We start from the raw sequence: 17,269 nt of genomic DNA on the forward strand, positions 1-17,269 counted from the left end.
TGGTAAGGGTACTATAGGTAATGACTCTTGTACTCTCATTGAAAATGTATTGTTAGTTGATGGTTTAAAGCATGACTTACTTAGCATTAGTCAATTATGTGATAAAGGTTTTAGAGTTGTATTTGATAAGAATAATTGCATAATTGAAAATGCTAGTGATAGAAAAGTTTTGTTTGTAGGAAATAGAGATGATAATGTGTATACTATTGATTTGAATGATTGTCCTACAAATGATAAATGTCTTTCGGTTTTGCTTGATAACTCTTGGCTATGGCATAGAAGACTAGGACATGCTAGTATGTACTTGATCTCAAATATTTCAAAAAATTCATTAGTCAGAGGTCTTCCTCAACTTAAATTTGAAAAAGATAAAATTTATGACCCTTGTGAAATGGGTAAGCAAACTAAGTTTCTTTCAAATCTAAAAATATGATTTCTACTATTAGACCTCTTCAACTACTCCATATGTACTTATTTGGCCGTTCTAAAATAGCTAGTTATGGAGGAAATTATTATGCTTTTGTGATAGTGGATGATTTTTCAAGATTTACTTGGGTTTTGATGATAAAACATAAGAATGATGTTTTGAAAAGATTTGCTAGTTTTGCAAGAAGAGTTCACAATGAAAAAGGGTTTTTAATTACTAAAATTAGGAGTGACGGTGGAGGAGAATTTGATAGTGTTGCCTTTGAAAATTTTTGTGAAGATAATGGTTTTTCTCATGACTTCTCCTCTACAAAGACTCCTCAACAAAACGGTGTGGTTGAAAGGAAAAATAGTACTTTACAAGAATTTGCTAGATCAATGTTAAATGAGTATGATTTACCTAAATATTTTTGGGCGGAAGCCGTTAATACCGCTTGTTATATTTTAAATAGAGTTTTAATTAGACCTTCATTAAATAAAACTCCTTATGAACTTTGACATAACAAAATTCCAAATGTTGTGTATTTCAAAGTTTTTGGTGGTAAATGTTTTATTTTGAACAACACACAAAAGCTTGGAAAGTTTGATTCAAAAATGGATATTGGTATTTTTCTTGGCTATTCATCTACTAGTAAAGCTTATAGAATTTTCAATAAGAGAACTCTAGTTATTGAAGAATCTATGCATGTGGTATTTGATGAATCTTGCAATAATATTTCTAATGAGTCTATTTGTAGTGATGATTTAGAAAGAAATTTTGGAGATTTACTCGTTAGTGACAACGGCAAAGAAATGGTTACGAGTAAAGAAGAGGTGAGCTTAAAGGAAGAAGGTTCTTCATCAATGCCAAAAGAATGGAGGTATGCCTTGTCTCATCCCAAGGACTTGATTCTTGGTGATCTCGAACAAGGTGTGAAAACTCGCTCTTCTATTAATTTATTTAATAATCTTGCTTTTGTTTCTCAAATTGAACCAAAAAGTCTTAAGGATGCCGAAAATGATGAGTTTTGGATTTTAGCCATGCAAGAAGAGCTAAATCAATTTGAAAGGAACAAAGTTTGGGAATTAGTCCCTAGGCCATCTAATACTTCTATTATTGGAACCAAATGGGTTTTTAGAAATAAAATGGATGAAAATGGGAATATCATTAGAAATAAAGCTAGGCTTGTAGCTCAAGGTTATTGTCAAGAGGAAGGCATAGATTATGAAGAAACTTTTGCACCCGTTGCTAGATTAGAAGCTATTAGAATGTTACTTGCTTTTGCTTCTTACAAAAATTTTGTATTATATCAAATGGATGTGAAAAGTGCATTTTTGAATGGTTATATTATGGAGGAAGTTTATGTAGAACAACCTCCCGGATTTGAAAATGTAGAATTTCCTCATCATGTCTATAAGTTGAAAAAGGCTCTTTATGGCTTAAAACAAGCTCCAAGAGCTTGGTATGATAGACTTAGTAATTTTCTTATCGGGAATGATTTTAAAATGGGCAAACTCGACACTACACTCTTTATTAAGATTAAAGAAAATGATATGCTATTAGTGCAAATATATGTGGATGATATCATATTTGGTTCTACTAATCCTTCTTTATGTGAAGAATTTTTTAAATGTATGCATAGTGAGTTTGAGATGAGTATGATGGGAGAACTTAGTTTCTTTCTTGGACTTCAAATCAAACAACTCAAGGATGGTATCTTCATCAATCAAGAGAAATACACTAAAGATTTGCTCAAAAGATTCAAGTTCAATAAAGGTAAGATTGCAAGAACTCCCATGAGCACATCCACTAAGCTTGACAAGGATGAAAAAGGTAAAAGTGTGGATATTAAAACTTATCGAGGTATGATTGGATCTTTACTTTACTTGACTGCTAGTAGACCCGATATTATGTTTAGTGTGTGTCTTTGTGCTAGATTTCAATCTTGTCCTAAGGAATCTCATTTATATGCGGTTAAGAGAATATTTAAATATTTGCTTGGAACTATTGATTTAGGATTGTGGTATCCTAGAAATGTTGAATTTAAATTGGTAGGATATTCTGATGCGGATTTTGCCGAAAGCTTACTTGATCGTAAAAGTACTAGTGGAACTTGTCAATTTCTTGGTAGTTCCTTAGTTTCTTGGTTTAGTAAAAAGCAAAATTCGGTTGCCTTATCTACTACCGAAGCGGAATATATTGCGGTTGCTAGTTGTTGTGCTCAAATTCTTTGGATGAAACAAACTCTTTGTGATTTTGGATTAAAGTTTCATAGTGTGCCTATATTTTGTGATAATACAAGTGCTATTAATTTAACTAAAAATCCTATTCATCATTCTAGAACTAAACATATTGACATTAGACATCATTTTATTAGAGAGCATGTGCAAAATGGACATATTATTCTTGATTTTGTAAACTCTAATAATCAACTAGCCGATATTTTTACCAAGCCATTAAATGAAGAAAATTTTTGCAAAAATAGGCTTGAGCTTGGTATTATTCGTTGTGATATATCTTGAATTTTATAATTTTTTAATGCATGTTTTTAGGGGGAGCCATTACGTCATTCTTAAATGTATTCTCTTTCAATTGTTGTTTTTGATGATTACAAAGGGGGAGAAAATTAAGAAAAATATGCTCTAAGTTTGTTGTTTTATTATTTATGGATCATTTACTTGTTTTATGTTTTCATAATTTCTTGAGGCATTAATATAGGGGGAAAATGTGCTTGAGTAAAATTTATGATAATATATTAGCATGTATTAGTATTATTACATGGATGGTGTATTACCTTGGTTTTTATGAATTTTTCTTGAAATGGTTTGTCATCATCAAAAAGGGGGAGATTGTTGGCTTTTTGGCCTTGATCTCACTTTAATTAATTTCAATCAATTAATTGATGTTTTGATGATAACAAACCTACTTTTTAATTATTAATTATTTTCAGTATTTTGAACTGTCCACAGTATAAGGTCGGGAATAACAATTTCAACGACTTTTCAATTACTCAAATCAGAGCTAAAACGAAGAAATTACAGTCGAGACAACATACCCGACGTGATGATGTGGCAGCAAAATCAAAATGATGGACAAATCAAAATATATCAAAGTATGACATTTATGATTTTGGGAGAGTAACAAATGGTGGAGTTTTTCTTATTACTATATTTTTAAATAAAGTTATTTTTACAAAATATAAATTTGAATCTAACCGTTACTCACATCGATTTTTATTATTACTATATTATATTATTATATTATTATATTTTAAAATTTTGGTGGTTACTCACATAGTTTTTATTATTATTATATTATTATATTTATAATAAATTTTGAATTTCATTTTTCCGTTACTCACATAACTTTTTATTATTATTATATTATATTACTATTATATTAAAATTTTGAAATAAATGAATTTAGAAAATTTTCTTATTTATTTACTTTTAATCTCCACCTTCCATTATTCCTAACACAATCCAATGGTCAATATTCAATCCTACATTTTGCCACTTTTCTCCTCTATATAAACTCATCTTCCCCACATTTTAAAATACACAACTTACATACATTCTCCAATCCTCATTTGTTCAAAGTCTCCATTGTTTGTTGCTCTCTCCAAGCTTACAAGTTTATTTCTTTTCATCTTATTCTTGAGAGGGATTATTTTTGTATTGTGAGGAAATAGTTGTGAGTATCCCAAATTGTAAATCTACTCTTTGAGAGAGTTGTGGTGTGTTATTATCAAACTCAAATACTTGTATCGGTTTGATCCTGCGCCGTGGAAAGGATTGAGTTTGCTCTTGAACTCGTAAAAAGAGCGGTGTAGCGGTTTGGCTCAGATCCGTGGAAAGAGTCGAGAAAGTTCTTTATTCAAATTCCCAAGAGGCGCTTGGGGAGTGGAGTAGGTCGAGTTTGACCGAACCACTATAAAACTACGGTGTCATTTTCTCTGACTCTTTTCTATTTAATTTCAAAATTATTATTGTGATTTATTGCATGTTCTACTTGATTATTGTTTTGACTTGAATTACTTTGTTATAGTAATTATCATCTTTTACTTATTTGTAAAAAGTTTCATCATTAGAAAAATTAATCACGTTTAAACACTTTTATCGTTAAAACCCTATTCACCCCCCCTCTAGGGTTGCCATACCGATCCAACAACACTATCATCGTGCTGGCGACGCATCATTCAAATTTTTACTCTATCAACTGTCGATGGTAGGATAGTGGGCCTACTGTGGTGGTGACAGGTGATGGAGAATTATAGTTTGATTTCAGAGAGGGAGCTTGCTAAGGAAGGCAGTAGGTGTGCAAATTATCCAATCCTGACGCAAATTCTTTTCCTCCCATCACGTGAAACCCAATACTATGTCAAGTATTGAAACGATGAATATCTTGTATGTCAAATTATTTAAAAGAGAAGGTCTAGCATGAAAGAAAAGAACTCGTAAGTTAGCCTCAATGACCTGCCAGCATTGGAAACTAGGGTTGATCAATGCAACCGAGAAAGTTTCATACGAGCTATTGCAGGCAAGTCATTTTTGGCTATCGCACAACGCTCTTATCTTCTCATACTATACCGCTCTTTCACTTTACTTCTTCCTTGTCTACAATCTTCGATATTTTGAACCTCCTCACAAAAACTTCGAGCGTTCTTGAGAAAATATTAGAAGAAAAGACCGAACATGAAAGATAAAAGTTTATCAAATTAGCCAAAGACAACTGCCTATAAAATGTATAACTAAGAGTTTCTTGGACGAGAAACCCTTCGTTATATGCTTTCACGATAGGCAAGTCATCTTTGGCTCACTAAACAAACTTTCAGATCTTCATGTTCGATCTATCTTCCTTCTTCGATTCACGATTTTGAGCACCGGGACTCCACCAGCTTTTATATACAAATTTCAACCAAATGGGATATGAAAAGTAATTGGAATATATTCCCCTAAACTTGCTTCATAAGTCGACTAAAATTATATACGAATTTACTTTTTATTTTCTTTTATTAGAGTCAACATCCAAGTAAACTAGGACGTTTATGTATAACAACTGCACGTTTAAGTTAAGAAGAGTAAACCATTTTGAATTGTGTATTGGTTTTTTCGATACCCTATCACTTCTCGTTGACTTAGAAGAATAAAATTGAGTGAAGTTGACTCAACGTGTCAGCACACGTCGTTATTCCTTATAAGAATGAATTGATTAAAGTCAACTTTAACATTTCATAATATGTAAGGAGTTGACTTACGAGAATAATTGGATTGAAACCGACACGATGCCACCATGCAACTTTGAAGAATATAGGTAAATTCCTTTCATGACTTCCCATCCCATTTGCCTTGCTTTTTATAGCTATAAATATGGAGACTATCAAACTCATTATTGTCGAGAAATGGGGAAGAAGAGAGATGCATCGTGAAGATAAGAGTGTTGTTTGATAGCCAAAAATGACTTGCCTGTTGTCGTGATGAACAAAAGATCACGTTTTGTGATTTAGAACTTATGAGCTTCGTATTAATCAGGCAGTCTTTTTGGCTAATCTGACAAACTCTTCTTGTTCATGTTGCACGTATTCTCTTTGGATAACTTTGGGTTGACTAGGAGAGTTTAAGGAAGCTAAACCCGAAAATCGTCTGCTCTGTTCTACAGAGAAACGAAATCCACGACCCGAAGTTTGTTCTTATGGTCGAGTTGGAAATAGGGTAGGGGTTGTTGCGATTGTTCTTTCAAATTGTGGGCTATTCCAGCGTGCCGATAACATGTTTGAGAAAATGCTTGAGAGACCTCTAGTGAAGTTCTACTCTTGCTTGGCTGCCACCCGACTTCGATTTTGCAATGATACAGAATCTCTTGCCGAAGTTCGGTCACAAAACTGGGACAACAAGCTGATGACGAATCGTGCTACTTGGTCCTGTGTAGTCCATCGAAAATGGCGGTATATGCGCGTGCTTGCTGTTTATTGATTTCTTACTATGATCTCTGGTTGCCTATATGTTCTTAGATTTGGAAGATTGTCATTTCAGGTTGGAGCTGACATGAGAAATTTGAACATTTTATGTCTCAAGCACTTCGGTTAAACATGGATCTGTTTCAACCGTTTCAAGCTTCTACGATATGGATCCAAATTCTTGGTGGTCAAACTTTATGATAGGTTGTATGGTTGACTCAACCAGCTAGCTAGAACTTTGATTTGTACATACTTCTTGCAAAGTCAACTTAGTTAATAGATCTCGGGTTTCCCCTCAAGACTTTAAAATGCATCTGTTTGGGAAACATTTCCACACTCTTATAAATGATGTTTCGTTCTCCTCTCCAACCAATGTGGGATATCACAAAATTATCCACCCAAAATTTATAACAATAAAGTTTCATTCTTCTTCAATGTAGCATGAATTTAAATATCTTTTAACAATTTTAACAACATTTTCTTCACATCTTCGGTAAAGTATATTGTAAGATTGATGTCTTTTCACAATTGCAAACTTCAACGATGGTCCAACTTTGCTGGATTTGTAGTAAGCCCTTATGTAATTACAACAACTTTAATTTTGTGAATATGTGATTTAACTATCATATTTTCATGCATATGGTAAATGGAAATGACCAACATTTTCTACAAATAAGATGAAAATGGGAAATCTTTTTTTTTCTTCGGTTGAACGTCTTTGATTTAGAACTCGGTTTTACATTCTATATATACATGTCGATTTATTTTCATATGCTCATAAGTTCAACATCAACATAATGGATAACTCGACATTTTCATATATCATATGTTAATTTGAACTAAAATATCCACTAATGTGACATTTTTATAATCTTGTGACCTTGACGTTTCTTTAACAAACATTTGAAGCCTTGATTCGGAAGATATGGAACAGACAAATATGATTCGGAAGATATGGAACAGACAATTGACAAATATGTAAGCGAAGTATGATGTTTCATTAAAATAAATTCCTTATCTAGAAACTTTGTCATATACAATACTTATATCACTTGATCCACTCACCATGAAAACCTACCTGAAATAATAAATAACGATTTATATACGTACCTCAGTCTTGGAATGAAGTGTTCGAAAATAAGTAAAAAACCGGAGATCAAACATCTGATTTTTTTGTTGAAAGTCGAACTACACTCATGTTTAGCCTAAAAATCGTTAGCAGATCAATATTTTAACCCAAAATATAATAACTATGATTGTTATCATAGTATGCGAGGAGTAATCTTCTTTTTGAATATGAGAAAAGGAGAAGATCTAGAATGATGGAGAAGAGTTTGTCAGTTTAGCCAAAATAACTGCCTGCTCGATACATAAATCAAATACGGACTTAAAAACGCCATAATTTGGAGGAGCAGGCAAGTCATTTTTGGCTATCAAACAACACTCTTCGTGTCATACTAAATCTCTCTTCGCACACCACATCAATGATCAAACCACTCCTTCCAAACTTTAAAAGGGATTTTTAAGAAAGAATGTAAGAAGAAGATAAGCCAAAGATGAGTCCCAGCAAACAAGAACTCAACCCAACCCTCCTCCATGTCTGGCTTTTCTTCTTCATTTGAACTCAAATAGTTGCAGAAACTAAGAGGGCTTGATATCTATTTATAGCTGTTTGCATGGTTTCAAAGAATATATTCACTCTTATGAGTTGCATGGGTTGACTAAATCAGCTAGCTAGCTAGAACTTTGGTTCGTATAATTCTTTTTTTCTAAAGTCAACTCTACGTTGACAAATGTCCATTTCAATCAGCCCCATGACCACTAACACATATTCTATCAGCTACAATCACTTGTACATTCCAATTGCTAATTGATTAACATTTTAAAACTAATTATTAACCAACATTGAAATGATTCCAACTATTTTGGAGAAAATAAAACTTAGTAGTAGATAAGGCATGGAGTTTCAATTACCTGAAATTTCTTGGAGCCTCTGGCAATCCACCAAGTAAGCGAGCCCATAAGCCAAATTCTTCAATGTTGCCTCATGTAGCTCCAAGTCCACCGTCGCCGTCGCGTCGGTGGAGAAGAACACTCTGTACCCTCTAACGAACGCCTCACGCGCCGTCGTCTCGCAGCAGATGTTCGTCATAACCCCTGTTACAATCACCTCTTCCACGCCCTTCTCTTTTAGGCAGTCTTCTAGTCGCGTGTTCCTGAACGCGCTGTAGGTGTTCTTCCGGATGACCTCGTCGGTAGCCTGCCGGTCGAGATTAGGGATGAGGTCGGCGGCAGGGGTGCCGTCGAGGATGATATCGCCGTCCCACCACTCGCTAAGGATGGTGTTGTCGGAAGCAGAGGCGTGGGCGTGGCGGGTAAAGATGACGGGGATGGAGGCGGCACGGCAGAGACGGATGGTGGTGAGGAGATTGGAGAAGATGGGTTTGGCCATGGCGGAGAAGTAGTTCTGCATGTCGATCACTAAGAGTGCGGCGATTTTTGGATTTGGGAGTCGGTGGCGGATCTCGTATTTCTTGTATGATGGACAGATTCCGCCGCCTGCAGTGGCGGCGTCGGCGGCGGCGGCCCTTGATTTGGGGTTATCCATCGTCGGTTGTGGCGATATAAGGCGATTTCGTCGGAATCGGAGCTCTGAGTTTGGGATCTGAGATTGAAGAAGACGAGGAAACCTAAATAGACTGAATTTTTTATTTTTTATTTTTTATTTCTTATTAAAGATTTTCTTCTCCCTCTAAAATTAAAAAATAATTAATTTAATTGATTTTGAAAGGGTGAAAAGGAGGTAACACGTGGAGCGAATGGATTGGGCGTGTAACAGCCAGGCAGTTTCGACGTCGTTCTAGAGGCTTCGGTTGTGGGAGTGCGTCGCAGAGAGCTCTCCGTTTAAAATTGGGAGCGAAAATTTGGTGATTCTGAGAGAGAGAAAAAGAGAGAGGGAGAGAATTTAGGGCGTGGAGATGTCGTACCTGTTGCCGCATCTGCACTCAGGCTGGGCGGTGGATCAAGCAATCCTCACTGAAGAAGAACGCGTCGTCATCATCCGCTTCGGCCATGATTGGGACGACACCTGTATGCAGGTAACCTCATTTCCAATCCCTAACTCTTCTTCTCCTCGCTTTCATCGCTTTTCATAGCGTCAAGGTTTTATGCATTTTCTTGCCGATTCCGATTCTCTTCGGTGATCAATATACAGAGGACGACGATTTTCTTGTTCCAAACTTTTCCCTATTTTTTGCAGAGATCAAAGAAAAACGAAGCTATATCTATCTATATATATATATAGAGAGAGAGTTCTTTTTTTCTTGTTAAATTATTATTTTCATTTAGTTCGTTCCATTTTTTATTATTTAGTTCAAGGTCTTGTTTATACTAGATTAAGAAGTATATTTTTAGTTAACAATTTAGTTTTTAATTTAGAAACAATAATTTAGTTTGTGAATTTTAATATATAAGGATTTAATTTTATATTTAATGTTGGTAATAATTTAGTCATTAATTTGGTCTCTTGCTTTCAAAATTTTTCAATTTAATCTATATATTCCATAATTTATAATGAATTAATCCCTACTAAATATAATTTCTTACACGCTCTCGTTTCAAAATTATTTATAAACGATGAAGACCGAATTATTTAATTGAATTTGACACTTTTAAGTTGAAAATTACTGATTTTTTTTTAACATTTATCTATTTTTTCGAGTTAAATTAAAATTATAGTCTTCGAATTTCAAGATTTATGTCAATTTAGCTCTAAAAAAAAGTTTATAATTAATTTATGAAATTTTAAATTTGAGATAAAAATTACTCTACAAAATTTCAAATTTATATATACACAAATTAATTTTTTTAAAAAGAAATTGAGTTAAAAATTGTTTAATAGTTATTCTGATGGAGCACTTTTTCCTATTTATTCAAACACGGTAAACTCGTTTTAGTATACTCGGTCTCATAGCTTTGCTACCTTTAGCTTATTAGCCATCACTACGTGGCCGAGTGTCTACAAGTTCCAAAGAGAGTCAATCTTTTTTATATTAACATTGAAATTATTTACAGAAAGTCGAAAGATTTATAATAATTAATCTAAATTCCATTCTCCAACATTCTTATGTTAATTGTTTAGTCACGTTTTATAGTTTGATATGTTTTTGATGTAGATGGATGAAGTGTTGGCCTCAGTTGCAGAGACGATTAAGAACTTTGCAGTAATATACCTTGTGGATATCACAGAGGTTCCTGATTTCAACACAATGTACGAGCTCTATGATCCTTCTACTGTCATGTTCTTCTTTAGGAACAAGCACATAATGATTGATCTTGGTACTGGTAACAACAATAAGATTAACTGGGCACTCAAGGATAAGCAAGAGTTCATTGATATTATTGAGACTGTCTATCGTGGAGCAAGGAAAGGTCGTGGTTTGGTCATTGCACCTAAGGACTATTCAACCAAATATCGCTACTAAATCTCTGTTTGGATTGATCTTCAATCAATCCATATAGTCCATCATCATAAATTTAAGACCTCGCATCTTGAAAATCTGTACATTAACTCAAAAAATGGATATGGTATATTTGGATGTCATTACGTGTCTCAAAACATTTGACTCATTGATTGTAACCGCTCAAGCCTCACCACTAGTAAATATTGTCTTCTTTGTACTTTTTCTTTAAAGTTTCCCCTTAGCTAGGGAGAGGTTTCCACACCCTTATAAAAAGATGTTTCGTTCTTTTCCCCAATCGACGTGGGATCTCACAATAAGGAGGTGGATTTGGGAAGCCTACATCGATTAGAGAATGGAACGAGTGTCAACAAGGACACTAGGCTCCAAAGGGAGTGGATTGTGAGGTCCCACGTCTTCTTTATAAGGGTGTGGAAATTTCTCCCTAGCAGACGTGCTTTAAAAACCTTGAAGGGAAGTCCCTTTGTAAGGGTGTGGAAATTTCTCTCTAGCAGACGTGGTTTAAAAATCTTGAAGGGAAGTCCAAAGGGAAAGCTTAAAGAGGACAATACCTTCTAACATACGTTGTGATGATGTAATGGACGAGCCGCCTAGTTTGTGAGGAAATGGGTATGATACACAAATATAAAGTTTGTTTACCATGTCTAATACACTCTGCTTCTTAATTCTGTCATGTCTTTTTCCATTTTTATTACTGTACAGCTATAGCTATGTAAGCAACTTCTATCATCTGGATAGCCTTGCTACATGTGTACTTCTCAATCCCTAATCTTTCTTCCAATCATTTCTACCATTCCCATTACAACCATCCCAATGATATACCAAGTGACGCCTGTTAGCATAACCTGCATCCAGTGACTGTTAACCAACTCTAGAGCCATAGAACCGCCAATGTGTTCCTTTAAGCTGCTGGCACCATCATTTCTCATCATTTGCTGAATCGCAGCAGTTGCGATTATCGATATCGAAACTGGTATTGCCAACCTCATGGGGCTAACATGACCACCATCACCAAGGCCTCTTGGTTCTTTGGTAGGTTTGGTCTCCACTCTTGACTTTGAGATTGTGCTGTTTGGAGTTTGAGTTGAGGTTGGAAGTGCAAGAGTGGTCGGAACCCAGTAATCATCCTTGTGTATATATTTTGCTGTAGCTCTATTTCTGTCTTCAGCTTTTGCCCTGATTTGTTTCCTTGCAGTAACAGCAGCCTGAAGCCTGTTGATTTCTGGTGTGGATTTGGTGGCGATGTGCGTCAGGTTTTGGCCCTGTTTTGATCCAGGTCCAGCCGGCGTGGCTGTCTGCCAAAATAGCCAATTTGAGATTGATCTGATGGTCTGAATTGCAGCCAACTGAGCTTCATTCTCAAAGGTTGGCCCCTGTAAAACACCATTGTAGAATAAAGGGTATCATTAATTTTAAGCCATTTTGAGTTGGAGATATTGAACTTATTGTGATTAGTATCTATTTGGATCTAACCTTGGAATGCTCTTTTGAAGCTTTCTCCATAGCCTCCTTGAATCTGGCTTGGAATTTCTTCACGTCTGTGAAGATATTCGACACTCGTTCACCAGCTGCGTTGCTCATTCCAACTCTTACATTTCCACGCGGTTGCTTTGACATTAAGAACTCCAAGGCTGCTAAATCTGACCTTTCCACCATCCTGTATCGGAAAAAGAAGACTCTTATGTGGAGGATTATCGGGAGTGAGTCCCGAATGATCATGAGTTTATAAATAAAGAATATATCTCCATTGGTACGAGGCCTTTTGGGGAAGCCCAAAGCAAAGCCTGAAAGCTTATGCTCAAAGTGAACAATATTATACTATTGTGCAGATTCGTGATTCCTAACAACTTATAAAGCTAATCAGCCCAAGAAGTGTTAACTGGCTGAGTAAACACTCACGAAATGCAGTCAACTGGGCAAGTTTGAATAGCTTCCATCACTTTATATTCAGGATCAGCCCACTGTGCCACAACTCTAGCTCTCCCATACACAGATTCAACAGCAAAGGTTTTCCCGGCAAATAAAGCACATTTCAAGCAGCCAATACATTTCACTTCATCTACAAAAACCGCCCGTTGTTCGTTTTCCGACCCGAGCCACACTGAATAAACAGGGTTCCCTGTGTAGCCTCGAAGTTCTGCCATTTTTGCTTGCTCCTGTGGACATGTCAAAAACCATGGTCTCTGAATCGAATTGTACAAAGTAGATTAGTGTATTTGAGTTCTGACCTTATCATAAGCCAGCCTAGAACTAGGATCCGACAGAAGTGAATATGCTTCATTGAGAATGATACTCATGTCATGGCCAGCAGGTCCGGCGATGTCGGGGTGGCACTGCTTTTGGAGGGCACGGTAGGCTGCCTTGATCCGTGATGAATCAGAGGAGCTGTCGATGCCCAGAAGATCATATAGATCAAAGTCTGTAATTGAAGAAGCTGCCCTGCATGACAAAGTGTTGCCATAAGGCTTTCTGGAAGTTGAAGAGTTGTAGGATCCTAACTTTGTTTGAGTTGGATACTGTCTTGCGGTTGCAGCCGCAGTGTGTGTGTACAGAGGAAGCCATGAGGTACTCATCTTCCAAGCTTTCAAGAAGGATAAGAGAGGAGTTGTGAGATGATGGTTGTGAGATGGCTTTAGAAAAGTGGTAGGAAGATATTTTATGACGAAACAAGAGGAGGTGAGATATTTTGATGCATCCTATGAGACTACTCCTTGTGGAGACCACCCGTTTGCTATCTCTCGTATGTACTATTAACGGTGTAAGATTCGACTCTCGATCGAAAAGAAAATGTTAATAGGTCGAGTTAGAAAAAGTGAAGGAACACAGAAATTGAATTGGATTGACACGTTCTCGATGTCTTGGAGCTCCTTCGAGAACCATAATCCACCTCCCTTAGGGACCCAACGTCCTTACTGGCTACATACTATTGTTGTCAGTCTCACAGTTTTTAAACACGTTTATTAAGGAGATGTTTCCACACTCTTACAAGGAGTGCTTCGTTTCACTCTCCAATCGATGTGAAATCTCGCAATAACATTGTACGAATCAAATGGGAAAGTTCTAAATATTCCGAATACTTTAAAGTTAAGTATAATTGAAGTCGGTGTAGAAGTTGTACACTAGTTCAAATAAGTCTGCAGGTTTTACATGGAAGTTTGGACACGAAGCAATGCACTTTTTGGACATTTCACTTCATTACAAAGCACTTTCTCCAACACACACAACAATACTCCATATTGCCGCCTTTAACCCTATCCCAAACACATGCCTTTCCTCTTCCTTTAAGTCTTCATTTATGTTATATTTAAACCTTACTTACTCACTATTAATCACTATTTTTTAAAAAGTGTCTGCTACATCTATATACTTTTAATATTATCTTATAAGGCCCTAAACTATTACTAAATATTGATCTTTAAACATATAAATAAATTTATAATTTAATATTAATTATGAGAAAATAACGACAAATAATTTCCGACATATATTTTAGCCAATTATCATATTAATTTATTTAATTAAACACCCCCTTTGTCCTCCTTTATTTCTATATATATCTTATAATTCCTCTGTTTACGATTACTTTGAAGCTCTTATTTCCAGCTTTCATCGGCACCACCGGAGAAGCTGAAATTCCGTCCGGCCGTCTCTGTTTATTTCTCAAACCTCTCACCTCTCAATGGCGGCGAATGGGTTGGATTTAGCCTACGCCTATAGAAGAAAACCCTTTTCTTCTACTTCGTCTCTCCTGAACTCGTTTTTCATGTCCACAGTCAATATCGCCGCTAATTCGCTCGTCTCCGTCGCCTCTAATGCCAAAAACGAGCTTTCCGGCAGGAAATGGCGCCCCGCCGACCACTTCCGCTTCATGCTCATGCTCACCTCTTGGTTTACGGTTTGGGTTTTGAGAATTGTCATAGATTGGTTCCCTATTGCTCTCGCCCCTTCTCGCCGCCTGCTAAATCGTATATGCGGCGGCGGTGGGTCTGGGAGTTCGCCGCCTCTGCTCTTGCCGCCGCCGTCTTCCGACCCCTCGTCGGCGTTGGTTCCTTCGCCACTGGCTTCGCTTTCCAAATTGGATTTGATTCCTTTTGAAACTGTTGACTTCGGCGGTTCCTCTGTTAAGCCTCTTACCCGAGCTCTCTCTCAAGTAAGCCTTTTTTTTTTTTTTTTTTGATGAATTAATTAATTTTCGAATTTTTTAATACAAAAATTAAAAATTTAATATGAAAAATTAATTGTTGCGAATAAATTTCAAAATCAATATTATTGTAATTGAAAATGTGATTTTGTTTAAATTAATGTAGAAAATTAATTAATTTACTTTTGAACACCTGAAAAATTAATAAAAGCTTTAAAATATTTTCAATTTAGTAAATTTATTTTGTAATATAGATTTATTAAGCTTTGGGATTATAAATAATAGTTTAGATTGGTTAATTATAGAAAATTCCAAAAAAAAAATTAAATATAGAATAATATTTTTCAAATGGTAGGAAAATTTTAATTTAATTAGGGATTGAAATTGACCAATTATTAATTATTAAACAAAAATTAACCAAAAATAATGACGAGGTTTTCTTGGCCTCGAATCCTGTGTTATGGTTTCACTGAAGTTGGGGCGATGCGGCGGCATGAATGGTTCTAGTTATGCCACGTGTCATGTTCATGGCTACGATGAAATGACGTGTCAGTTTCTAATTCTTCGTAGTTTGCGGTTCTCGCCACGTGGATCCATTTTGGAGAAGTTGGGTCCACATGGGTTGGGAATGTTTTCTTTTTTTGTGGTAAATTATAAGAAGTGGATAATATAATTACTTAAACTATAAATTATATTTACACCAATTTAAACTTTATTTTAATTTGCTATGATTTTCCACTAATTTTAATTAGTCGAGGCTTAATTGGAAGTTAATCCAAACTATAATTTAACTAAAATTTGAAATGAATGGCGCAGATCTTAGCGATCCTGAACGAGATGCCGGCAAGTTGCCGGAAGTACCAATTCACAATGGCAATGGCAGAGAAGATGATGGACGAAAACGCCAAAGGCGGCCAGTTCGAGCTTCTGCAGGTGAACCGGTTCGCCCTCTCCGCCGCCTTCGCCCGAACCTCTACGCTCCTATACGACTCACTCAAGCGGACCAGAGATTTCGAAGAACGAACCAGAGCCGGCTCATGGCCGTCGCGGATCATCGCCGCCCTCCCATTCGGAGCCTACGTCACTCCGTACCTTAAATTGGTGGATCTTGCCGTGAGTGCCGTCGGCACCATCGTCCCCAAGGCGGAGTCATTGAACGCTAGGAGATCGGAGACGGGAATCATGGAGGGGGAATTCGGCGGCGATGTGGTAGCGGAGAAGCTCGGTCAGGAATTAATTTGGATGACGAACAAGCTACGGGAGTACGGTGCGGTGGATGAAGCTATATTACAGTGGAGCTTCGCCGGCTGCCTGGCCTCTGTTTCCGTCGGCTGTAATCCGAGAATCCAGTGGTGCTTCGTCAAGATCTCCGCGACTCTGTTCCAGGATCTGGCGGGTAAAGAAATGGAGGAGATGATAACATCGGAGGTAAAATTCCGAATGCTATCACTATGGCTGCCATTGCTGTGCTACGCCCGAAACGGATTAACCTTCCCAGCGCTGATGAGGTACGAGAAGGACGAAACCGAAAGAGCCGTGAATCAGATCATCGGAACCTTGCCGCCGATGGAGCAGGAACTCGTCTTAACCAATTGGCTCCAAGATTACGCGATCTCCGCCTCCGAATGGCCCAATCTTCAGCCGTCTTACGATCGCTGGTGCAATTCGACTCGACAACTCACCGGCTGATCGGTGGATCCATGGAAGAATTAGTTTTACTTTTTACAAATGGTTTGAAATTTGTGAAATATTTAATTGTATTGAATAAATAGTTAGGGTTCAGATTAGTTTAATTTCTCATCTTAACTATTTATATTTAAATATTTTTTAATGTTTAAATATAAATAATTTTCAAATTAAAAGGGTGTTATTTATATTTTTGTTATTTAAATTATTTTTAAAAAAATAAAATTGGGTAGTTTTTGTTTTTCAATGACTGCTTGAAAAAATGAAATATATATTTAATTTGTATTGACTAAGTTTAAATTGAATATCATACATATTTGTTGTTGACTTTGATACGACTTATTTAAAATAAAATATTATTTATTTTAATAATTCTAATTTTGTTGCAAATATCATACATAAAACATAGTCCGGTATGAAATTAATGTGTCTGGATTGGAAGTGCAATGTGTTTGGGAACTCGGGATTGTAAATGGATTCGAGTCATTGCCAAACTCAGTCATACAAGATCTTGTAATTTTGAGCGGGTTCTTGCTATGTAGACCGTAACGTGCCGTATAAGGATCATGGTCTTGGGCGCATATTAATGGTAGGAATAA

At 36.3% G+C, this 17,269-nt stretch overlaps 4 protein-coding genes across 6 annotated transcripts; 2 read left to right on the forward strand and 2 right to left on the reverse strand.

The window, feature by feature from the left end:
* Positions 1-7,309: 7,309 nt before the first annotated feature.
* Positions 7,310-9,442, reverse strand: LOC111803154 (nicotinamidase 2). Of its 3 annotated transcripts, none has more exons than XM_023687456.1 (3): positions 9,350-9,442; positions 8,337-9,027; positions 7,310-7,567 (listed from the first exon to the last, which is right to left on the reverse strand). In XM_023687456.1, the coding sequence occupies exons 1-3, from the start codon at positions 9,359-9,361 to the stop codon at positions 7,563-7,565; spliced, it is 708 nt and encodes a 235-aa protein (XP_023543224.1). In that variant the 5' UTR covers positions 9,362-9,442; the 3' UTR covers positions 7,310-7,562. The 3 variants fall into 3 exon arrangements, with proteins under 3 accessions (XP_023543224.1, XP_023543212.1, XP_023543219.1); XM_023687444.1 differs by having other exon boundaries at positions 7,318-7,436; XM_023687451.1 differs by having other exon boundaries at positions 7,318-7,440.
* On the forward strand, positions 8,966-11,042 carry LOC111803176 (thioredoxin-like protein YLS8). The gene is made up of 2 exons (XM_023687468.1): positions 8,966-9,460; positions 10,538-11,042. The coding sequence occupies exons 1-2, from the start codon at positions 9,341-9,343 to the stop codon at positions 10,844-10,846; spliced, it is 429 nt and encodes a 142-aa protein (XP_023543236.1). The 5' UTR covers positions 8,966-9,340; the 3' UTR covers positions 10,847-11,042.
* Positions 11,043-11,375: 333 nt separating this feature from the next.
* Positions 11,376-13,796, reverse strand: LOC111803145 (chaperone protein dnaJ C76, chloroplastic-like). Its single transcript, XM_023687433.1, has 4 exons — positions 13,072-13,796; positions 12,743-12,999; positions 12,317-12,500; positions 11,376-12,216 (listed from the first exon to the last, which is right to left on the reverse strand). Exons 1-4 carry the CDS (start codon positions 13,414-13,416, stop codon positions 11,602-11,604), a joined length of 1,401 nt encoding a protein of 466 aa, XP_023543201.1. The 5' UTR covers positions 13,417-13,796; the 3' UTR covers positions 11,376-11,601.
* Positions 13,797-14,441: 645 nt separating this feature from the next.
* Positions 14,442-16,840, forward strand: LOC111808168. Its single transcript, XM_023693994.1, has 2 exons — positions 14,442-14,993; positions 15,801-16,840. Exons 1-2 carry the CDS (start codon positions 14,523-14,525, stop codon positions 16,671-16,673), a joined length of 1,344 nt encoding a protein of 447 aa, XP_023549762.1. The 5' UTR covers positions 14,442-14,522; the 3' UTR covers positions 16,674-16,840.
* The last annotated feature ends 429 nt before the right edge of the window (positions 16,841-17,269 follow it).

The sequence above is a fragment of the Cucurbita pepo genome, chromosome LG01, assembly GCF_002806865.2.
Source record: "Cucurbita pepo subsp. pepo cultivar mu-cu-16 chromosome LG01, ASM280686v2, whole genome shotgun sequence".
Taxonomy (NCBI): Eukaryota; Viridiplantae; Streptophyta; class Magnoliopsida; order Cucurbitales; family Cucurbitaceae; genus Cucurbita; species Cucurbita pepo.

Bases quoted from the DNA above. Each gene is read 5' to 3' on its own strand.
- LOC111808168 (XM_023693994.1), top strand. From the start codon at position 14,523: ATGGCGGCGAATGGGTTGGATTTAGCCTACGCCTATAGAAGAAAACCC. The intron at 14,994-15,800 runs GTAAGCCTTTTT...TGAATGGCGCAG, and splicing joins TTACCCGAGCTCTCTCTCAA to ATCTTAGCGATCCTGAACGA.
- LOC111803154 (XM_023687444.1), bottom strand. The intron at 7,437-8,336 runs GTAATTGAAACT...TATTTCAGGTAG, and splicing joins GAGGCTCCAAGAAATTTCAG to GTTTTCATGGTGAGTGGATC.
- LOC111803176 (XM_023687468.1), top strand. From the start codon at position 9,341: ATGTCGTACCTGTTGCCGCATCTGCACTCAGGCTGGGCGGTGGATCAA. The intron at 9,461-10,537 runs GTAACCTCATTT...TTTTTGATGTAG, and splicing joins GGGACGACACCTGTATGCAG to ATGGATGAAGTGTTGGCCTC.
- LOC111803145 (XM_023687433.1), bottom strand. From the start codon at position 13,416: ATGAGTACCTCATGGCTTCCTCTGTACACACACACTGCGGCTGCAACC. The intron at 13,000-13,071 runs GTCAGAACTCAA...ACATGTCCACAG, and splicing joins CTAGGCTGGCTTATGATAAG to GAGCAAGCAAAAATGGCAGA. The intron at 12,501-12,742 runs GTGAGTGTTTAC...TTTCCGATACAG, and splicing joins TGCCCAGTTGACTGCATTTC to GATGGTGGAAAGGTCAGATT.